The following is a 23,925-nucleotide window of genomic DNA, read 5'->3' as shown; positions in this document are numbered from 1 at the left end:
TTGTATGGCTTCAACGGAACTTCAACTAGACCAGCTGGAGAAATAAAATTACCCGATAAAGGCGCAGGACACAAAACAATAATGACTAAGTTTATAGTCATCAAGCATCATTCGGATCATAATGCTATACTGGGAAGAAAATGGATACATGCTATGAGAGCAGTTCCCAGTATTTTTTATCAGGTTATCAGATTTCTGATTGTTTATGGACCGCATGAGATACGAGGTGATCAGTCAGAATCTGAGAAATGTTATTTCGTCACTGTGAAGGGGATGATGAAAGAGAAGAAAATAGATACTGGGGCGCCTTGGAAGACACCAAATAGCAATTAGAAGAGGATTTATCTCTAAAATCTGATACCATGAAGCATCAGCAGGATTTTAGATTTACGTCAGAGGTGAAGATTGAGATGGAAGTAGTTCCGAGCAAAACAATGGGGGAGGTACAAAAAATTAATATCAGTCAAAATGATGAAAGTTGTTTCACTTTTATCGGAACAGAGATGAGTGCAGGAGTCAGACAAGATCTGATAGATTTCTTAAGGACAAATAAAGATATATTCGCTTGGTCGATGACAAACCTTCCGGGTATTGACCCTTTTATATGTTCTCATAAGTTGAATATGCGAGAAGGAGTAGTTCATGTGCATCAGAAACATAGGAAGGTTCAGTCGATATATGCAGATGCGATGCAAAATAAGATAAAAAAAGATGTTGGAGTGTGGAATCATCAAAGAAATCGATAATTCAGAATGGGTGGCAAATATTGTTGTTGTCCCGAAAAAGAATGGCAAGGTTAGGTTCTGTGTGGATTTTACAGATGTTAACAAAGAGTGTCCGAAAGATTATTATCCGATCCCTAGGATTGATGAATTGGTCAATAGAACAACGGTTTTTTAGTTGTTGAGTTTTTGCGATGGACATTCAGGATATTTTCAGGTTGTCATGGCAGTGCTAGATCAGTTAAAAATAGCTTTCGTTGTGGAAGGAGGTCTTTATTGTTTTGTTCAAATGTTATTTGGTCTAAATAATGCTGGAGCAACGTATCAGCGTTTGGTGGAGAAAATGTTTAGGCATTTTATTCAGCAGATTGTGGAAGTTTATATCAACGATATGGTAATCAAATCGAAAAAAGTCAAAGATCATGTTAAAGACCTCGATACAGTGTTTGGATATTCAGACAATTTAATATGAAGCTCAACCCAGAGAAATGTACTTTCGGGGTCAGTTTAGGGAAATTTTTGGGGTATATAGTCATAAAAAGAGGAATAGATGTGAATCTAGACCAAATTCAAGCTATTTAGCAGATGCCTTCTTCGAGTACTAGGAAGCAGATACAGAAGCTAACAGGAAGAATTGCAGCGTTAAATAGATTCATATCAAGAACTTTCGACCGATGCAAACCTTTATTCAAATTGCTGAAGAAGAATACAAAGTTCATATTGGAGAAAATTGTGAATAGACTTTCTCAGAATTAAAGAAGTATCTCTAAGAAGTGCCAACTTTGATAAAGCCGGAGGAAGGTCATACTTTATTTTTATATTTAGCAGTATCGGATGTTGCTATTAGCTCGGTATTAGTAAATATGGAAAATGGGTCTGAGCGACCTGCTTATTTCCAATCTAAAACCATGCTGGAGGCTGAAACGCGATATTCGATGTTAGAGAAATACGCGTTAGCTCTTCTTTATTCCACTCAAAGATTGAAACCTTATTTTCAAGCCCATTCAGTCATTGTTATGACAAATCTGCCGTTGAAACATACTTTGGCCAAAACAGCCAAGTCAGGGAGAATGGCAAAATGGTCGATTCTTATAGATGAATTTGGAATTGAATATCGGAATAGGGTTTCAGAAAAGAGTAAAGTGTTAGCGGATTTTCTCGCAGATTTTCCCGCTGAAGATGAAAATTGGAATATTGAAGAAGATGGTGGTTTACAGCTAAAAGAACCTGATGATGTGATGGATGAGGATGATCCATGGGCTGGTACAAATGGGTGGAGACTTTTTGTCGATGGATCATCAGGTCAAAAGGGATGTGGTATCGGAGCGGTTCTGATAACACCAGACAATCAGAGATTGGAATCGGCAGTTACCTTAGGATTCCACGCATCTAATAATGAAGCAGAATATGAGACATTGATTACAGGATTGGAAATGGCTACATCGTTAAATGTCAAGGAGTTATCTGTATTCAGTGATTCTCAGTTGGTGGTAAGTCAAATCAATGGAGGGTATTCAACTAAATATGATAATATGATCGATTATTTGAACTTCGTGAGAAAAAAGTTTTAGAATTTCAGCAGAATCAAATTTCAGCACCTCGATCGAAGAGAAAGCCGACATGCAGATGCTTTAGCATATGTCGCTGCTATGTTGGAAAATACAAAAGGACATATATTGCAAGTGGGTGTCCAGCGGAACCCAAGTATCGATATAAAGCATCCTGAGATTATGGAAATAGATATGCTGGGGGCGTCATGGTTAAGCAATTATATTTTATTCTTGTCCAAAGGTGAGTTACCCAAGGATAAAAGTGAAGCTAGAAGAATAAAATCTGGAGCTGAAAGATATTTGTTAATAGAGGATGACTTGTATCGGAAAAATCCTAGGGGACCGCATTTGAAATGTATATCAATAGCCGATGCTAATCAAATTATCGCAGAGATACATGAAGGGGAGTGCGGAAATCATTCAATAGGGAGATCCTTGGCTAACAAGATAATAAGGCAAAGATATTTCTGGCCACAAATGAGAAAAGATTGTCTTCGATATGCGAAGAAGTGCATTCAATGTTAGAAACATGGTCATGAAATTCATGTTCCAGCAGAGGAATTGCATTGTGTGTCAAACCCATGGCCGTTTGCTTTATGGGGAATGGACATTGTTAGACCTCTAATACATGGGAAAGGCAAGAAAAGGTTCATGCTTGCTGTGACTGATTACTTTACTAAATGGGTGGAGGCGATAACTTTGCAACATATAAGAGAACAGGATGTTATCGGTTTTTTGTTTGAGAGAGTTGTATGTCGATATGGTTTACCGTATGCTATCATATTGGATAACGGTCCTCAATTCATTGGAAGCAAGGTGAGAGATTTCCTAGAATCATATAAGATCAAGAACTTCATATCAGCACCTTATTATGCTCAGGGGAATGGGCAAGCTGAAGTGACAAATAAGACTATTATGGATAATATCAAAAAGAAATTGGAGGATAAGAAAGGTTTATGGGTCGATGAGCTAAACAGTGTGCTATGGGCATACTGAACAACTCCAAGAGTAGCTACAGGAGAGTCACCAGTTACTCTAGCCTATGGGATGGAAGCAGTAACTCCAGCTGAGATGGTAGTATCTACATCCAGAACATTGCTTGTGGAAAAAGGGTTGAATGAACAAGGGATGCATACAGAGATCTTAAACTTAGAGGAAAAATGGGAGTAAGCAAGAATTCAGCTTGATTGCTACCACAGACAGCTAAGGAAAGCATTCAATAAGAAAGTTAGAGGAAGAAGTTTCCAAGAAGGCGACTTAGTGTTGAAAGAAGTCACTTAAGTGACAAAAGAGAAGGGAGCTGGAAAATTATCAACAAATTGGGAGGGGCCCTATATCATACACAAGGTGGGAATAAACGGAGCATATTATTTGAAGAATGCTGATGGCGATCTACTTCCAAAACCTCATAATGTCAATAATCTGAAAGTATTTTATCAATAATGTATTTTTCAACTTTATAAGAGGAATGATCTATGTAGCAAGAATATTCATGATAATAAAAGTTTTGGATTCATAATGCAATGATGTTATAATATTATATATGAAAGTCCTGTTATCGGCAGAAATGTTGGTATCAGGCATATCGTCAAAAAGACCTGTTATCGGCAGAAATATTAGTATCCGACATATCATCAAAAAGACCTGGTATCAGAAACAATGGCAGATACCAGGCACATAAAGTCCTGTTATCGGCAGAAATATTGGTATCAGGCATATCGTCGATAAAGTCCTAGTATCAAAAACAATGGCAGATACTAGGCACATAAAGTCCTGTTATCGGCAAAAATGTTGGTAGCAGGCATATTGTCAAAAAGTCTTGGTATTAGAAACAATGGCAGATACTAGGCATATTGCCAAAAGTCCTGGTATCGATAGACGTATTGATATCAGGCACATTGTCAAAAGTCCTGGTATTAATAGACGTATTGATATTAGGCACATCGCCAAAAGTCCTGGTATCGATAGACATATTGATATCAGGCACATTGTCAAAAGTTCTGGTATAAAAAACAATGGCCGATACCAGGCACATAAAGTCCTGATATCAGCAGAAATGTTGATATTAGGCATATTGTCAAAAGACCTGGTATAAAAAACAATGGCCGATACCAGGCATATAAAATCCTGATATTAGCATAAATGTTGATATTAGGCATATTGTCAAAAGTCCTGGTATCAAAAATAGTGGCCGATGCCAGGCACATAAAGCGGATCATATCGGTAGCATGGAGGAGGCATCAGATATTGTGTTTATGATAAAGGTGCATTGTTTAAATTGTTAATTTTGGCAACAATGGCATGTATAATTGTAGTTATTCATAATTAGAAAGGGGCAATAATAATGTCAAAATAAAAATAATGGTAGTTGTTTATTAACAGTTGTTGTCAAAACATTGATACATAGCACAAACAGAGATGTAAAGTCAGTCATCATCTTCATCATCATCTTCGTCTTCGTCTTCATCCTCATTTTCATTCTCATCATCACCGTCATCTCCGTCAGAGGAAGATCCATCATTGTTATAGTCATAACTATAAGGATCTCGAAGGCACTCATCTTCTTCTTCTTCTTTTTCTTCTTTTTCTTCTTCATCAGAGTGTTCCGTGGTTGGGCAATCTGACCAATCGAGCCACTCTGGAAAAACCATAAGCAGGACAAGAATGATTAGATGGAAGGAGAAAGGATGCATTTTTTTTTTTTGTTGGTGGTGTTTCAGTAAAATAGTTTGTAAAAAGTAAGTTAAAGCATAATGTGAAAAACGAGATTTTATACAAGTAGAAAGATGGTAAAAATGAGAAAAATAAATGGTATTAGCATGAAAACAAGAAAAATTAAGGAAAGTTAGCAGGAAAACGAGGAATTGGTTAATAAAGTCAGTTGGAAAAAGTAATTTTATGGTTATCTATGCAAAGAACGTTTGGGAAGGGTAAACCATTTAATTGTTAATTAATAAGTTTAAATGGAGTTTTAATGCATATTGGGATTTTAATTAAGTTGTTGAGTTATGGTCATTTAATACAGGGGTATCGCCGATACTCTCTTTTCTTTGAGAGTATAAAAAATTTCAATTTTTCTGGTGATACAAGTCTTAGTATCGTTGATACTCTAGTTTTGGTTGAGTATCAAAAACTTTATTTTTTTGGTGATATAAGTCTTAGTATCGCCAATACTCTAGTTTTGGTGGAGTATCGAAAATTTCATTTTTCTGGTGATACAAGTCTTAGTATCTATAAGTCTTAGTATCGCCGATACTCTAATTTTGGTGGAGTATCGAAAATTTCATTTTTCTGGTGATACAAGTCTTAGTATCGCCGATACTCTAGTTTTGGTTGAGTATCGAAAATTTCATTTTTCTGGTGATACAAGTCTTAGTATCGCCGATACTCTAGTTTTGGTTGAGTATCGAAAATTTCATTTTTCTGGTGACACAAGTTTTAGTATCGCCGATACTCTAGTTTTGGTAGAGTATCGAAAATTTCATTTTTCTGGTGATACAAGTCTTAGTATCGCCGATACTCTAGTTTTGGTAGAGTATTGAAAATTTCATTTTTCTGGTGATACAAGTCTTAGTATCGCCGATACTTTAGTTTTGGTTGAGTATCGAAAGTTTCATTTTTCTTGTGATACAAGTCTTAGTATCGCCGATACTCTAGTTTTTGTGGAGTATCAAATATTTCAGTTTTTCTGGTGATACAAGTCTTAGTATCGCCGATACTCTAGTTTTGGTTGAGTATCGAAAATTTCAGTTTTTCTTGTGATACAATTCTTAGTATCGCCGATACTCTAGTTTTGGCTGAGAATAAAAAATTTAATTTTCTGTTGGTTGAGAGTATTGAAAGTTAGATTTTCTGTTAATACAAGGCTAAGTTTCAATGATACATTTGCTATTTGATATAAGTCTAAACATCAGCGATATGTAAGTCCTGTTGAGGATGTCGAGAAATTCATGTTTCTATTTAATGCAAATCTACAAAAGTGATTGATAAGGAAAGAAGAAGATTGTAGCAGTATTACAAAATAAGGGAATATTGTAGCAAAATGGGTGCAGTTACAATATTCCAGGATTACAAAATAAGGCTGACAGAATATCAATTTTAAGATGGAGAGGTACTAAGGAGACCATCTATTTCAGCAAACTCATCATGTGGGATGGCATCAGTAGCAGAGCAAGTCGTTGGTGTAGTGATCGCAGCAGAAGTAGATGGAATGGTAGCTGGAAGTTCATTAGTAGGAGTACTATCGGCAGAAAGGTCATACTTTGCAAGAACATCAGCTGGAACATATGGTCGGAAGACTTCGAGCCGATCAGCAAGGGAATTCAAAGATGTCATAACATCGTTAAATTCATTATTGGCATCGTCTGAAGCTTCTTTATACTTTGTCTCTGTGATAGCAAAGTCTTTGGTAAGTTTCTTCAGGTGTTCTGAGTGTTCTTTCTTTAGAATTTTAGTATGTTTGGCAATCTTCTGTTGAAGGGTTTGTTCAGCAGTTTCGACATTTTTTTTCAAGTCGCTTGTCAGTTGACTGTTCTCCCGTTTCAAGAGAGTGACTTCTTTGTTCAGTTTGTCAACTTCCACCTGTTGACTTTCAACAATTTTTCTCAAGTGACCAATATCATTATCCTGCTGATAGTGGGAGTGAAACTGAACCAGACAAGCTACCCTAGCCTAGAAAAATAGCAAAAATCGATAAGCTGATATAGATTATAGATGAAGATCCATATATTTGACCAAGGAAAGATGCTGTGAATACCTTTTCTATGAAATCACAAAAGGTTGTTAAGCGTTCTGCAGGTGTCGCAGCACACATATCAAGCTTATCTTTTTGAAGAGCGCAGTTGGAGGATAGGCTCACACCCAAGATCCATATATCGCCAATACTCTAGTTTTGGTTGAGTATCAAAAACTTTATTTTTCTGGTGATACAAGTCTTAGTATTGCCGATACTCTAGTTTTGGTGGAGTATCAAAAGTTTCATTTTTCTGGTGATACAAGTCTTAGTATCGCCGATACTCTAGTTTTGGTTGAGTATCGAAAGTTTCATTTTTCTGGTGATACAAGTCTTAGTATCACCGATACTCTAGTTTTGGTTGAGTATCGAAAATTTCATTTTTCTGGTGATACAAGTTTTAGTATAGCCGATACTCTAGTTTTGGTTTTGTATCGAAAATTTCATTTTTCTGGTGATACAAGTCTTAGTATCGCCGATACTCTAGTTTTGGTTGAGTATCGAAAGTTTCATTTTTCTGGTGATACAAGTCTTAGTATCGCCGATACTGTAGTTTTTGTGGAGTATCAAAAATTTCAGTTTTTCTGGTGATACAAGTCTTAGTATCGCCGATACTCTAGTTTTGGTTGAGTATAAAAAATTTCAGTTTTTCTGGTGATAGAAGTCTTAGTATCACCGATACTCTAGTTTTGGTTGAGTATCGAAAATTTCAATTTTCTGTTGGTTGAGAGTATCGAAAGTTAGATTTTCTGTTAACACAAGGCTAAGTTTCAAATATATACATTTGCTATTTGATATAAGTCTAAACATCAGCGATATGTAAGTCCTGTTGAGGATGTCGAGAAATTCATGTTTCTATTTAATGCAAATATACAAAAGTGGTTGATAAGGAAAGAAGAAGATTGTAGCAGTATTACAAAATAAGGGAATATTGTAGCAAAATGGGTGCAGTTACAATAGTCCATGATTACAAAATAAGGCTGACAGAATATCAATTTTAAGATGGAGGGGTACTAAGGAGACCATCTATTTCAGCAAACTCGTCATGTGGGATGGCATCAGTAGTAGGGCAAGTCATTGGTGTAGTGGTCGCAGTAGAAGTAGATGGAATGGTAGCTGGAAGTTCATTAGTAGGAGTACTATCGGCAGAAAGATCATACTTTGCAAGAACATCAGCTGGAACATATGGTCGGAAGACTTCGAGCCGATCAGCAAGGGAATTCAAAGATGTTATAACATCGTTAAATTCATCATCGGCAGCGTCCGAAGCTTCTTTATACTTTGCCTCTGTGATAGCAAAGTCTTCGATGAGTTTCTTCAGGTGTTCTGAGTGTTCTTTCTTCGGAATTTTATTATGTTCGGCAATCTTCTGTTGAAGGGTTTGTTTAGCAGTTTCAACATTTTTTTTCAAGTCGCTCAATTGACTGTTCTCCCGTTTCAAGAGAGTGACTTCTTTGTTCAGTTTGTCAACTTCCACCTGTTGACTTTCGACTATTTTTCTCAAGCGACCAATATCATTATCCTGCTGATAGGGGGAGTTAAACTGAGCCATACAAGCAACCTTAGCCTAGAAAAATAGCAAAAATCGATAAGATGATATAGATTATAGATGAAGATCCATATATTTGACCAAGGAAAGATGTTGTGAATACCTTTTCTATGAAATCACAAAAGGTTGTTAAGCGTTCTACAGGTGTCGCAGCACGCATATCAAGCTTATCTTTTTGAAGAATGCAGTTGGAGGATAGGCTCACACCCAAGTCTTCAGGAAAATCATCGGCGAACAGGGATGCAGTTAAGGGAATATAGGTTCCATCGATTAGCTGAAATATAGGCTTGAAGAGATTAGTGGTATCGGAAGAAGTAATAGAGTCAAGTGTTTGACCCTCAGCAAGTCCACTTTCCCCCCATTTTCGTTTCTTGGAACTGGAGTGACTATGAGTATCTTGAGATGAAGTATGGGATATGTCTTTATGAGGAGCATGATGCTTAGCTTTAGAAGAAGATTTCTGAACATTTGAAGGTGGAACAGGAGGCTGTTTCTGTGGAACCTTGGCCGATGTAGTGTCAGCAGCTTTTTGTTTATCTTTATTAGGAAATTGGCAACTAACACTTGGGTTCGCTGATAATCGAGGTGCCATATCTGTATAGAATAAATGATGTTGATCAAATATATTTTGTAAAATTGGATATTCATAAAAATCAGGAACTTCTTTTTTAATTTGGGGAAAAAGATGTGGAGTCATGGTAAGATTGTTATCTAAATAGTCGAAGAAACTGTTGGGGAGACTAGGAGGTAGTTCATGCAAAGCAAAGGAGGACATGAGAAAAGAGGGATTGTTTAAATGATCTGGTGAAGGAGAGGGAGTGGGAGTTGGCGGCTGACCCATTTTATGGAGAGCCCAAATATGAAGAACATAAAAAGGAGCTCGGTAATTTTTAATGTCAGAAAGAGCAACAAGAAAGGCGAGGGTTCCCTTCTTTGTCAGCCCCAGTTCTGACATCAACTTCTTTTACAGTTCCTGCTAACAGTTTAAGCACTCTATCGAAATTCCCACGAGCTTTTTCGAAATGAGGGAGGAGTACTGAAAATATACAGAAAGGCGAGGTTCAGAGTGGGATTCCGATATATATAAATATCGAAGTTAAATCAAAAGGAGGGTATACCTGAAGAATTGAAGACTTGATGTTTCAAAGGAGGTTTCGCTGGAGGATCGACACTTTCCCAGTCACCCAAAACAATGATGGGATACTTGATCCATTTTTTATCGTTTTTTCGGTTTTTGCAGATAATACCCTTGATGTTGGGTTTGTTGTGTTTTCTAGGGTAAAAATATCCAGGAAGTTTTTCACCAAATTTATAGTGCCTAAGGATATCGGATAATCTGATTCTATTGGCTTCATAGTTTTCTGGGGAAATGTGACTATTGTAGTAATTGCAGATAAACATTAACCTCCAGAAATTCCCCATTCCTTGACCAGGGGAAATGTTCAGATGGTTTAGTACTTCACGATCGAGATTGGTCAGAGGAAATCTCAATCCAACGGCGAGTTGACCAACGGTTACAATGATCGCTTGTCTCGTGCCACTTTGACATTTGGTAAAAGTCCGAGTACCAGCATAGTGTTGTAGATAAAGGGAAGTGGGAATTTGATAAGCGGTTTAAATTAGCATCAGATTGGGTATTTTGATGAAGAAAGGGCTAAGTCCATGCTTTCATTGAGTGGTATCTTCAATAGTTTCGCGCTCAGATTCTGAGGCGGTGGTTTCAAAAGGATGACAAGGAATCCCTTCTACAACATAAGATAAATCCCAAGAAGTCTGGGGTTGATAGGGCCTTAAAGAAGTAGAGGCAAAATTATGACTACAAACTCTATCATTAGAAGGGGTTTCTTCACTACTAATACTATCATCAGAGAGGGTATCTTCACTCGCCATTGGACTATAAACAAAGATGTGAGGACAAAGGTATGTTTAGTAGGGTCAATTTAATATATATATAATATTATCAACAGTACAAGTATTGGAAATTGCGATATAAATATTCTTTTATCGGAAATTTCGATATATGGTTATAAACAATGGATATATCTAATAGGCAAAATAGTAATATGAGAAATATCGAAATAAATAATCTTCAAATGATAAAGATATAAACTTTTTAGCATTGTCAAACATTCTATATTGTTGGGTACAGTAGTGTAAGTGTGAACATACTCAAGCTTACAACATTCACATTTTAACAATCTCTAAAAAACCCTAGCGATAATTATGAGGGTGTGAGTTATATTGGTGTAAGTTATAGCAAGATATGCTATAACAAAACTAACAAAATGCAGGAAGTTACAAACATACCTGTAAGAGTTGGAAGTATGTCTAAGAAGTGGAAGACAAGAATGCAACAAAGAAAATCGATTTCTGAAGAAGAAGTAGCGTATTGGAGAAGCTGGAACTTGTGGGAGAGCGGAGCGGTTGGTTTTAAATTTATGTCTTATAATATGGACCAGGTTGATATTTGGGCCCAAAGTGATATAACCTCTTTTCGAAAAATTAAAATTATTGAGTGAAATTTCAAATCTTCGAGAGGGTGCGATGTAGTGGGCAAATATCGTGTATAAAGATATTATATGTGACATTTCAAAACTTGAAACATTGACATAAGGGTCAATATTTCAGTATATTTCGGGATTATGTTTAAACATTTGCAGGTATTGAGCGGGAGGAGGAGGAAGACAAGGGACACATGTCAAAGATTGACTGGGTCAAAGCCAAATCAGGACACTATATAAAGACTGGAAGAGATCAGAGAAAAGAGGGATTCATTCATTATCAGAAAAAATCGTTACAAAGAGGAGAGAGAAAGAGAGAGAAACAAAAAGAGAAATTGTAAACTGTTATCGAAAATCAATAAATATAGATTCAACTCATCTTATTCCTTATTTTTGTTTCATGTATTCATTTTAGTTGTGTGATCTTAGAGCATAAGATAGAAAGTGTTCTCAGATATCACAGGTATTAGGATCATCTTGGTTTACCGTCATTAGATTCCAACTTTAAATTATGAGGTCTACAAACCAAATTAAAATGAACAAATTTATAGATGTTTGATGGTTTGGGACATGAAAATCCCAGTTTTCTTAAGATGGAAGAGTTATGGAGTTGTTGGATTTTGATAGAAAAAATCATAACTGGCACAAGTTTGTGGGTGCTAAAAAGTTGAGACGCCAAAATTAATCGAAATGGTTTATCTCCCTTGTACTCAATCATCTAGTTGGAGCTTGTATTTTGCTTTTTCTTCTCTTCTGATTTTTTTTTTATGGAGAAGTGAAGAATTTTAGAGAGAGAGACCACCTTGCTTTTTTTGCCTTTGAAATGAAACACGAGAATCCTGTTTTTTTCTCTCTTGGTTTTGAAGATTTTCTCGTGAGTTATTCAATTTATTTTTTGTTGACCACGTCAGCACCCTCAACCAATAAGGATTGACTTTGTTAAATTTGTTTGTGCTGGATAGTCGTGCCCAAAATGTTTAGGCTAATGTTTGTGAATGATAAGTGAACCTCTTAATTGGTGACAGCGAAAGGTGATCTACAGACAGAAATTGTGTTCAAATACTTTTATTAACTCGTTGTGAATATTTTTGGCACTGTCTGCGTCTGATACACAATCCTTTGATTGTAGGGTGTCTAATTTTGTAACTTAAGAGGGCTGAGATGGCTGAAAAGCTCCATCATCCGCTTGTGTTTCAGAAGGTAGCTTTCTTCCAGCTGTAGCCACATTGCTGAAATGGAAAAGGAGTATGCTGCTTTGGAGGTCCAGAAGGGGCAGCTGGATGATATCTACAAGACAAAAGCCGCTCCACTGAAAACAGTCAAGTCTCTGCTTACAACTTCTGACAATAATGTGCTCACGTATACTAACAACTATAACTTGCATTGGCCATGGAGATACTTAACGCGCTTATTGGTATGATTAATAATAAGCAGTTGGTGCTTGCTCGTGGTGTTTCTCTCCCTGCTGTTGTGTAGCTGATGAAGATGTGGTACACTCTGATTATGGAGAAGAGGATGCTGCGGAAAATCCTGGAGAGAAAGCTGGAAATGAAGACATTCAACAAGTTCCTATTGAGGACGTTGAGAAATCTTGGGATGTTGGGAATGTGGTTGATCAGGTTTACTGAAGCTGCCACTGAAGTTGAAAAGCGACCTGAATGAAGTGTAATTCCCATTTGTTTTATTTCGTTCTCTCCTAGTCTTTTGAGTGTTGTGAGAATTCTTGTGTTTACGTACAGTTTTAGCTGTTATATAGTTGATACAATAGAGTATGCTATGTGCTGCTCGCCTTTACTTATGTTTGATACTAGGTACTTAGGTAGAAATAGACTAATAGTAAGCAGTTTTCTCAGTATGGCCTGGTGAAGCTTACTTAAGGATTTTACCTTGTAAGTTATTTGACTTGTAAGTATGCTATTACTTTGGTCGTCATTTTTCTTTTGTTTTTGCAGGTTGACTTGTTAAGGCTTTTCGTGGAAACTTTGAGTCGTGCTGATAGATATAGAAAGGTAGTGAATGTATTTGCATGTGCATAATGTCGCCATTTGCAGTTTTGCGTCAGCAAGTGAGGCAGCTAATGAACGAAATTCAGACAGCTTAGTTGGAGGATGTTTTTATGTCAGCGATGCAACCTTTCTCGAAGATTTGGTTATGCTATACTAAAAATCTATAATATATATATAATTTGGTTATCCATGTAAGCAAACACTATTTTGGATGTAATTAATTGTTCGAGGCTGAAATGTGTTTTAAGAATTACCGGTATGCCGTTACCGATATTTAGGCAGCGAAATGTTCCGAGATGTTTCCCTTTTTTACTCGATGAATAAAATATCTCACCCTATTTGTTGTTTCTATAAAAGAGTCGACCGTTGGAAGAGCAGCAGCAGCAGCCATGACACTGAGAAAGAAGATTGAAGAAACACCTCAAAACACCAAACAAACCAACAACAATCAAGAAGAACAAACTCCATCGACCAAAACATCCGGTTATGAACAATGTAGAGAGAAAAGAATAAAAGAAAACATGGAAAGAATGCAGAAACTTGGCATTTTCGCTCTTTCGCTCAAACTCAACTCTCAACTTCTTTCTCCTGCTGTTAAACGTACGCCAAGGAAACTGTCTTCTCCGTCTTCTCTTCCAACTAGACGTTCTCCCAGGTAATCTTTTTATTAATATTTGCAATACTGTTTGCTCTATTAATGGAATTGGGTGTTGTAGGTTGCACAAGGTGAGTCCTGCTAGGTACTCGGGGAAGGATATTCAATATGGGAAGGATGGATTGTGCAGAGAGACATGTCACCAATGCAGGTTGGAATTTAAGCTTTATATGATTTCTTATTTATGTTCTTGCTAATTTCATTATTTTGTTTTAGGAAGGATAGTGATTTCATCACTTAGGCAAATAGATAAGACGAGGGCAGGATGCTTTGTTGAGTTGTCGTGAATGATGATGACCAGGGCCCGCCCTGCGTTTCAAGGGGCCCTATGCAAGCTCCCGAAAATGGGGCCTATATACTAATTAAAAAATAAGTAACAAAAAAACTCGCAAAATATTTTTTCTTTCTTGTTTCTTCCCAAATCACTTGTGACTGCCCCAAGGGGGGGACATGGAACCTAACCCCATTGATCAAGCATCATATAGTTCTCTTAGCACAATAAAACTAAAAAGAAAAGTACATTAATAAACTATTAACCAAAAATAGATCTTGATCCATTTCTACTTGCGAAATCACTGATTACACTTGCATAGTCAATTTTCTCTACCAACCCCTTCTCAATGGATAACATGGCTAATCCATTTAATCTATCTTGTGACATGCTTGACCGAAGGTAAGATTTTATCAATTTCAACTTTGAAAAACTCCTTTCTCCAGATGCAACTGTAACTGGTATAGTGAGTAATATTCTGTAAGAAATCCATGCATTTGGAAAACAACTAACCGTTAACTTCAAATGATCCAACACATCACCTTTATTCTTTATGCCTTCGGCAAATCTTCTCTCAAGATCTTTAGTTGAAAAATAACTCTCTCCCATCAATATCGATCTTGGTCGCGTCTTGGATACTTTTCAAGGTTCTCACAAGAAGCTTTTAAACTAGCATTATTTGCGGACTTCAACTTCTCCAAATCATACAAAACCCGAAATTCCTTCAAATTTTTAAATTCTTCAAATCGACTCCTTAATGAGGAAAGAGCTTGGTCAACTATATAAATGAAGTAGTGGATTCTCAACAACTCTTCGCCAGATTGTGGCAATTTTTCAAATGACATTATCATCAAACCTGTCTTTTTCATTTAATGATCGTTTTCACGAAAAAACAGGTTCAACTTGCATATCAGGTACCAATCTCCTTAGCTTCCACCATAGCCTCATCAAATCCAGTTACTCAGTACCTTTCAAAATATGAAATGAGTCCTTCCAACTTCTTTATAGCTACATCCATATGCATGTCTTCTTTTTTGCAAGAGTTTGCTAACATAGTTAACCCGTGACAATACATTGTACCAAATAATCATACCAACCAAAAATTCAAAATTTTCAAGCTCATGTGTTGCTAGAGACTTCGGTATCACTCTTTGTTTTGGATCATCACTAGTATCAACCAAGTAAAGTAAAGCATCTCGAATCATGGAGCCTCGCTCTTTTATCATTTTGAAAACATCCAAAACGGCTTTCCAACGTGTTGGTGCCAATGTCTTAAGAGTAAGACCACCTTTTAACCTTATCTTTAAAACTTGCCATCGCTTTGTAGAAGAAGAAAAAACACCGAATATATACGTTGTACCACTCAAAAAAATATCTGACTTTTGGACAAGAGTTAAGCCATATCACATAGAGCAAGATTAAGCGTGTGACAACCGCATGGAGTATAGAATGCTCTAGGATTAACTTCGAGCAATCTATTCTGTACACCTTTGTGTTTCCCTTTCATATTGGATCTATTATCATAACCTTGGCCTCTTATATTACCAATGTCGAGTTCAAGAGTATCTAGCATATCTTTCAGTTTATTAAAAAGTCCCAAACCTGATGTGTCATCCACCTTCCAAAATTCTAGAAAATATTCTTCTACCTTCGTTGGACTCGTTGAAACATCCACACACCGTACAACAAGAGACATTTGTTCTTCGTGACTTATATCGTGTACAATCAAGGATGATCGAGAAATACTTTGCATCTTGGATTTTCTTCACAATCAAACATTTAACCTCACCGCCAACATTTCTATCAATTCATTCGAATCTTGTGACCGAGATAATGATAGTGAATTTCACTCTTTTGAATACGTTCGAGGTGTTTTACGGATAACCGGATCAAATTTACCCATCATTTCAATTATACTCAAAAAATTCCATTATTATCTTCATAAATATTTTCATGCTTCCCGAAAACGGCAAATTATTCTTAGCAAGAGTTTTCCAACAACAAGTATCCTCTCAGAACAATTCCTCCAATGTTCCCTTTCTTTGAAATCGTTCACGAAGATGTTTATCAATTGTTTCATTCTTGCCAAGTCGATCCACCAATTCAATCCAATATTTTAGACGTCTTTTATGATGAGGACGTTGTTCATGTTGTTTAAGCCTTGTCGTGAGATTTCTCCAATTGTCATATCCTTCATCACCAACCGGGAGAGGTATTTGCATTTTGCTTGAACAACTTACAAATGTAAACAATATACCTTGTCTAAAGTGTGTGAATAGACGAGCCAACTTCTATCTTGCTTCTCCCCATTCTCCAAATGTCGAGTGTAATAAGTGGAAGAAAAACGCCTCCCTTCAGAATTTCTAGGAAAATTACCACTATGATCTCTTACTGGACCCTTTTGTACTAGTAAGTCTCTAAAAGTTTGGTCAATCTTATCCCATTTCTGGATCATAATAATTCACCGTCCCTCATAATCATTATTAGCTTGTGCATGTTCTTCAATCACCACATTTCCGTGATTCCACATTATCTAATTCTTCACATTCTTCATTAACTCGTTCCTCATTTACCAGCTCTTCAAACCCTTCATTAATCCGTTCCTCATTTACCAACTCTTCATGCCCTTCAAGCATTTGTTCATCATTTATTTCTTCTCCAGTGCCATTGTGATTCTCAGCTACCTCGTTAATGGGATTTGCATTTCAACTCTCTTCTTGTTTCGTGGTCGTAAAGAACTTTTTTATAGCTCCTACTTGAGATTGAGCCATTGCTTCCATTCTTTGTTTCTTTTTCCTTTTTTTATAACCAGAGGGATATGTTCTAGTGCGTGCCATCGAAAAAATCCGACAAAACAACAACAACTTGATAATAAAATCAACTAAAAGTAACTAAATCAGCTTGTTTTATGAACTAAAAGTAATAAAGTCAAGTGTTCAATTCAACTTCCTAGGCATTAAGAGATTAAGAGAAGAATCTTACTTGTTTTCCTCGAACTTGATTGTTTTTCGCTACGTGGGAGAAACGGTTTGGGTTCATTGGTATATGATTTTTTTTGTCTTGTTCAAGACTTGTCTTGATTTCGCTCGTTTAGTTATGTGACTCAAAAAAGCTAAAACGAATTGATTTGGGTTTTCTCTTCAATTACCGAACTCTAAAATGGACTTTTGTGTTGATGTGGACCTTTGTTTTACGTCGTGGGCTATTTATCATAAGTTAACATGGTAGTGGGTTGAAGTGGTGGACAGGGCCCTTAAAATTAGCAAACATTTGGGGGCCCTATGCAAGGCATTAGGCAACATAGGCCCAGGGCCGGCCCTGATGATGACAATGTTTATTAGCGCATTCTTACTTATTGAAGGGGTGGTACATTCTTTTCTTATTTGCCCATGTTAAGCTTAGATCATTTAATGTCAATCCAGCCTTTTCGAGGCTTAACTAGGCTATGATACATTTTGTTACTGGAGAACGGGTGTCATATTGCTTCGATATTTACTGTAATAGTCACACCTTGTCGGGAACTTATGATGGTATATACCCTTTTGGTAATTAGAACCTAGGTGATGTCTGAGATGCGAAACTCAAGGAAATAGAAGGAGTCTTATAGGGACAATTTCAGACGCTTTAAGCTTATAAAGGAGCATAGAGGTATGATCTCCAAGGTTAATAATTTGTAATGAATTGTAGAGAAAAACGATGTTTTCTCATTCTGGTGTGAAGGGCGTGACCCGCGCTCCAGTTACACCTGGGCAAGGCGCAACCCGCGCTCCTGCTTTGGCGACCTCCAGTGATTTAGACGTGACCCGCGCTCCACCTTATTTCAACACGAATTTTGACTTTTTCGGAAGTTTTCTGAAATAGTATAAATATAGATTTTTTCTGTAGAAACCTAACCTAACCAAAAAGAAAGAAAGAGAGGGATTGTAAGAGAGAAATTCTTAGTGAGTTGAGTGTTCATTCTTTGTGAGTGAATTGAGAGCTATTGTAATCTATTACTCTGGACATCTAGTAAAGCTTGGATCTCGCCAGTGTGGAAGTAGGCAAATTGCCGAACCACGATATATCCTTGTCTTGTGGTTGGTTCTCTTTTGCATTAATTGTTTTACTTTATATGTTTGTTAAATTGTTAATGAGAAGCGTTGTGATAGTACTTGGCGGGTGTTGAAGTCTTGTCTAGTGAGAAAAATCGATCTTTGTATGGGATTGATCTATTTGCTGTGGGTAACGTTGTTTCCGCACTGTTCTATTCACAACAATTGGTATCAAAGCGAGATATACGACCTAGGATTTTGAGTTTTGGTAAAGAACCATAGTGCTCGAAATTTATGTAGACAAGGTGTTCGATAAAATTCCTGAGTGAGATATTTTTTGGGTTATTGTGTGTGACTTGGAAAAAGCTCCCAAGATGTCAAATGCTAGATTTAAAGTAGAGAAGTTTGATAAAGAAGCAAAAGAAAAAATGGCGAGGGTGATATCAAATGAGATTACTTCAACAAGCATGTGAAAGGGTAGTTCGAAAAAGCCTTTAAAATATGTACGGTGCTACAATTGCAAGGAAAAGGGGCATTATCTATGTGATTGTCCTAGCCCGAAAAAGAGTAACAAGATAAGTAGTAAGTTTGAGAATGAGGATGTTAGTGAAGCAAGTCTTGCTTCCGGCTTCAATGGGGATGATGTAAGTCTTTCGGTGTCTACACAAGACGACTACATGACTGATACGTGGATTCTGTAGAGGTTCCGTTTTGATGGGTAATGATGTTGCTTGTAAGACGATAGGAATTGGAACTATACTGGTCAAGATGCATGATGGTGTAGTGAGGACTTTAACCGATGTGAGGCATGTTCCTGAGCTAAAGAAGAATCTTATTTCTCTTGGTACCTTGGATTCCAAAGGCCACAATTTTGTGGGAAATGGTGGAGTCCTAAAGATCCTTAGTAGCTCTTTAGTCATTATGAAGGGTCAAAGACATGGAAACTTGTATATTTTGTTGGGTAGTACAGTGATAGGTGATGTAGCAGTGGGTACATGTAGTGATGATTCTGAGTGCACAAAATTGTGGCATATGCGCCTTGGGCATATGAGCCAAAAGGGATTGTCTGAGTTGTGCAAGCGAGAGCTACTGAAAGACTTAGAGAAACCAAGTATGGAATTCTGCGAGCATTATGTCTATGGCAAGCAGTGCAGAGTCAAGTTCGGTACAAGCAAGCACAAGACAAGAAGCATCCTAGATTATATGCATACGGATATTTGGGGACCTTCTAGAGTGGCTTCTAAGGGAGGTAACCAGTATTATGTCTCTTTCATCGATGATTATACACGCTATGTGTGGGTATATATCCTGAAGTCCAAGGATGAAGTTTTCGAGACATTTAAGAGAACTCTTCAACAAGAGAGTGAGGTTCTTAGTGAAAGAACTATTCAACAAGAAATAGAGTTACAACAACCTGAGCAGCAAGCTTTGGCTAGATCAAAGCCCTTGAGATGTGTGAAATAAGCTATGAAGTATGGGCATGATAAGCCAGTGAAGCATTATGGTCAACTGGACTCGGTTGCCTACGCACTGAATATTGAAGATGATGAGCCAGATAGCTTCAAGGAAGCTGTTAGAGATGCTCATTACAGAGATTGGTCGGTGGATATGCAGAAAATGGTGGAGGCTCGTGACAAGTTTTGTACTTGGGAATTTGTTTCATTGCCTAAGGACAAAAGGGCTTTGGGTTGTAGAAATTTCTCTATAGAGTTGAGTTCCAACATTGGTTGGAGATACTCCACAAATGGTGGAGGCTCATGCATTGTTGATTGATGCCTTTCGTAGGCATGGCCCTTTGTGGGCATGACGTGCTCTTCGTGGGCATGACTCTTTATGGGTGGCTCTTCGTGAGCAAGACACTCTTTGTGGGTGGCTCTTTGTGAGCATGACACTTTGTGGGTGGCTCTTTGTGAGCATGACACTCTTTGTGGGTGGCCCTTTGTGGGCATGACGTGCTCTTCGTGGGCATGACTTTTTGTGGGTGGCTCTTCGTGAGCAAGACACTCTTTGTGGGTGGCTCTTTGTGAGCAAGACACTCTTTGTGGGTGGCCCTTTGTGGGCATCCTTCGGGGCGGTTGACTGCGAGTTTTTGGATGGATGTGTTTTTGCTGGATGTGTTCGGCTCGGTTTTATGTGTTAAAACCTCACCGAGGTGGAGAATTGTAGAGAAAAACGATGTTTTCTCATTCTGGTGTGAAGGGCACGACCCGCGCTCTAGTTACACCTGGGCAAGGCGCGACCCGCGCTCCTGCTTTGGCGACCTCCAGTGATTTAGGCGCGACCCGCGCTCAACTTTGCCTGGTTGAGGGCGCAACCCGCGCTCCACCTTATTTCAGCACGAATTATGACTTTTTCGGAAGTTTTCTGAAATAGTATAAATATAGGTTTTTTCTGTAGAAACCTAACCTAACCAAAAAGAAAGAAAGAGAGAGATTGTAAGAGAGAAATTCTTAGTGAGTTGAGTGTTCATTCTTTGTGAGTGAATTGAGAGCTATTGTAATCTGTTACTCCGGACATCTAGTAAAGCTTGGATCTCGCCAGTGTGGAAGTAGGCAAATTGCCGAACCACGATATATTCTTGTCTTGTGGTTGGTTCTCTTTTGCATTAATTGTTTTACTTTATATGCTTGTTAAATTGTTAATGAGAAGCGTTGGGATAGTACTTGGCGGGTGTTGAAGTCTTGTCTAGTAAGAAAAATCGATCCTTGTGTAGAATTAATCTATTTATTGTGGGTAACGTTGTTTCCGCACTATCCTATTCACAACAATGGGTGCCCAAGGTAGCTTAAAAGAAGGTGTTGGTATTGTTGAAAAATGGGACCGGATGTAAAGTTCGAGTACCAACTACCAAGTCACTGTTAGAAAAAATTTGAACAGCATTTTCTGGTTCAAGGTAATTGCACCATTGAGGGTGACTTTTTCTTAAATTAAATTCTAATATTCTTTATTGTGTATTCTATTTCTAGGATATTGCTCAAGAACTCCATCCCTTGAGTATATGCTCTGTGAGATTGTCTCATCCTTAGTTTATTTAATTGTATAACATTAGATATATATTGTGGTAAGCATCTAAGTACTTATTCTAGTATTCTCACCCATGATTTCAGGCAGAAGACTCTTAGACGTCATACTCATTGTAGCAAATGCTACTCTGCTCGAGGGCAGTTTTGTGGAAGTTGCTTGCGCAAGAGGTAAATAATACAAGATGATAATTTCTTGGGCAAGGAGATATTTCACACAGATACACACACACATGTATGTAGATATTGCTGCAAAATGGTCTTCTTATTTCAAGTACATCTCATGCTTGCAATATATAATATTCTTTTTTCTGTTGGGTGTCCTGAACGATGAAATAGAACAGTATAGAGAATAACCCAGTTTAGATTTTTTTATTCACTTTTATATATGCGGATGAGCAGATCTCCCAGATTTACATGATACTAACTTTCTGTCTCGATAACATGTGTATGAATGGCGGAGAGGGTAGCTTTTTATTAAATGACTGATCCCACAATTCTCATATAACATGCTTACGATGCTCTGTTGAAAGTATTATTTGATTGTCTTATATGTATAATGATATATAATGTCATAGATAGATGTATCATCTCTCAATGGAAGTATATCTCTCTTTGCATATTTTTTCTTTTTATGCAGATATGGGGAGCATCTACTAGAAGTGAAACAAAATCCCAACTGGATTTGCCCCGTTTGCCGTGGAATATGCAACTGCAGTTTGTGCAGAAAAGCCAAGGGATGGCCAGCTACTGGTCATCTTTATAGTGAAGTAAGTTTATTAGCTTTCATGTTGGTTTCAATTTTTCACTTGTAGGACCATAACATCATTGTAACCAAACACACATTCCAGATATCAAAACTTGGGTTCAGTTCTGTTGCTCATTATCTCATACAACGCACTGAGAGAAGGTCAGATGACATAGCTACTGATGCTCCAGTTCTGGTGAAGAGGTCACTGCCCTTTGCAGATACCGAAGAAGTTGCTGATCGTAAAGACTCACTTAGTTCAGATGATTGGCAGCATGAAATCCCAAATCATGGCTTCATAGACAAGAGAGGCAGTAAGTTAAAAGATGAAGAAGATAATTTGCACAATGTTAGCAATGTTGAAGAAGATGAAAAGAAACTGGAGAAAGAACAGACAATCAATGAGCATGTCATCAGTGAGGCAAGGGTTGGTGATTTTAAAGGGCAGAAAAAGAAATCAAGGAGAGAGCTTGGCGTTGGCCATACTTCATCAGAAACTGAAGCAAACCTGGACACTCTATCTGTAAGATTAAGGAAGAGACGCAAAACTTCTGATGAACATATTCAATCGATGTGTACTGAGACAAAGCCTGGTGTTGTAGGTTCTGACAATCCATTTTATGGGAAGAGTTCAACAACCTTTGCTGATAATGAAGAAGTTGGGGAGCAAAAGGGCACTTTTATTTCAGACATTAGGGTGTATGGACGCAGAAAGCATCCTTTTGTCAATAAGAAACGCGATTTGTCAGAAGCAGAGAAAAAGGAATTAATGAACTTGAATAGTGTGCTCGGTTTTACAAAGGTTGATGATAATGAACTGAAAGGGGAGAAAGAGGAATTAATGAATGTGGATGATGTTAAAAATGTAAAAGACAATGACCCTAAAGGGGAGGCGGAGGAAGCAATGAGTGTACAATGTGTTACTGATAGGAATGTTAAATGCAAAGAGAAGTCTGTACTTGTTACTGAACGAAACCCAGACAGCTTGCTTGGAAGAGTTATTTTTTCGATTAGTAGTATAGCTGGAAGATTGAAGCAGAGACGCAACCGTTCTTGAGGGTTTGATGTCGTTTCTGTGTTAGGAATGTTTGTTAAATTGCTTTACATCGACTTAGAGCCAGTACAGCTACATCAGTTATTTTTGTGTAAGCAAGTACTATTTTGGATGTAAGTATTGCTACTTGCGCAGTCAAGGCTGATGAATACTAACAAGCACAATTGAAAATTTACTTTTCTTTTCTGTCATTCAACAACCATTTTGCATAGTTTAATTGCTTCAAGTATTCTTGCGATTAGTTGTAATTGTTAAACTTCTCTTCTGTTAAGGGACCATACGGCATTTTGTTATTGTGCATTTACAACTATTACAAGATGCACAATAACAAAGGAGAGGCAACGCCAAATTATTATAAGGAAAAGGAAGGCACAAAATGGGTAAACTGAGGAAAATAAAACACTTTATAAGATGAGAAATAACAATAAAAGGGAGCAGAAATGTACATTTTAACTTGGCTAGTTATCAGCACTCAATTCGCACAGACCCACTTTCTGATGATACAAACTTGGGCTTCCTTTTAACTTGCTCTAAGCACTGGATGACATCTCCAATCTGGAAATCATTGTAAGCATCTATTGCAAGTCCACACTCGTTCCCCTTCCCTACTGCATCCACATCTTGTTTCTCCCGCTTCAATGACCTACAAGATCCCTCAAAGATGACCTCTCCACTCCTTAAAAGCCTCATGGTTGAGACCTTGGTGACACGACCATCAGTAACTCGGCAGCCAGCGATTTTTATATCCCCTCCCTGGGATTTGGTCCTCCCCTTAAGCTCAAAGATGCTCAACACCTGGGCCTCTCCAGCAACTTGTGTTTCTAAAGTACCCGGAGCCTTGTCAACAATAAAATTCCCCAAGTCCTCCAGAAGATGGTAAATTACCCGATGGACCTTTATCTAGACAGACAAGTATTAGTATTGATGATCAGAAGTTCAGAAGTGTAACAAAGGGGCAGAGAGGCCATGACATCATTATCCCAATCTATCAAGGATATATATGTGATTTGGTTCACAAGTTAAAAATTACACTAATTCAGTAGACAGGTCATGCCTCAGATGACTGAATTTCTAGAGCATCCCCAA

The 23,925-nt window shown here is 37.6% G+C and overlaps 2 protein-coding genes across 3 annotated transcripts; both read left to right on the top strand.

Annotated features, from left to right (window-relative positions):
* Positions 1-1,585: 1,585 nt before the first annotated feature.
* Positions 1,586-3,268, top strand: LOC147492729 (uncharacterized). The gene is made up of 3 exons (XM_086567609.1): positions 1,586-2,212; positions 2,318-2,513; positions 2,826-3,268. Exons 1-3 carry the CDS (start codon positions 1,586-1,588, stop codon positions 3,266-3,268), a joined length of 1,266 nt encoding a protein of 421 aa, XP_086423735.1.
* A 10,130-nt stretch (positions 3,269-13,398) lies between these two features.
* Positions 13,399-23,030, top strand: LOC147492728 (uncharacterized). 2 transcript variants are annotated; one of them, XM_086564986.1, is made up of 6 exons: positions 13,399-13,715; positions 13,777-13,866; positions 21,125-21,208; positions 21,678-21,807; positions 21,889-22,308; positions 22,388-23,030. In XM_086564986.1, exons 1-6 carry the CDS (start codon positions 13,450-13,452, stop codon positions 22,553-22,555), a joined length of 1,158 nt encoding a protein of 385 aa, XP_086421112.1. In that variant the 5' UTR covers positions 13,399-13,449; the 3' UTR covers positions 22,556-23,030. The 2 variants fall into 2 exon arrangements, with proteins under 2 accessions (XP_086421112.1, XP_086421111.1); XM_086564985.1 differs by having other exon boundaries at positions 13,401-13,715; positions 21,889-23,030.
* Positions 23,031-23,925: the final 895 nt, after the last annotated feature.

Source organism: Coptis chinensis, chromosome 6 (assembly GCF_015680905.1).
Source record: "Coptis chinensis isolate HL-2020 chromosome 6, ASM1568090v1, whole genome shotgun sequence".
In the NCBI taxonomy this organism is placed as follows: Eukaryota; Viridiplantae; Streptophyta; class Magnoliopsida; order Ranunculales; family Ranunculaceae; genus Coptis; species Coptis chinensis.
This window is presented reverse-complemented; position numbering and strand designations above follow the sequence as displayed.

Bases quoted from the DNA above. Each gene is read 5' to 3' on its own strand.
- LOC147492729 (XM_086567609.1), top strand. From the start codon at position 1,586: ATGGAAAATGGGTCTGAGCGACCTGCTTATTTCCAATCTAAAACCATG. The intron at 2,213-2,317 runs GTAAGTCAAATC...ATCAAATTTCAG, and splicing joins TCAGTGATTCTCAGTTGGTG to CACCTCGATCGAAGAGAAAG. The intron at 2,514-2,825 runs GTGAGTTACCCA...TTCATGTTCCAG, and splicing joins TATTTTATTCTTGTCCAAAG to CAGAGGAATTGCATTGTGTG.
- LOC147492728 (XM_086564985.1), top strand. From the start codon at position 13,450: ATGACACTGAGAAAGAAGATTGAAGAAACACCTCAAAACACCAAACAA. The intron at 13,867-21,124 runs GTTGGAATTTAA...CCATGATTTCAG, and splicing joins GAGACATGTCACCAATGCAG to GCAGAAGACTCTTAGACGTC. The intron at 21,209-21,677 runs GTAAATAATACA...CTTTTTATGCAG, and splicing joins GGAAGTTGCTTGCGCAAGAG to ATATGGGGAGCATCTACTAG.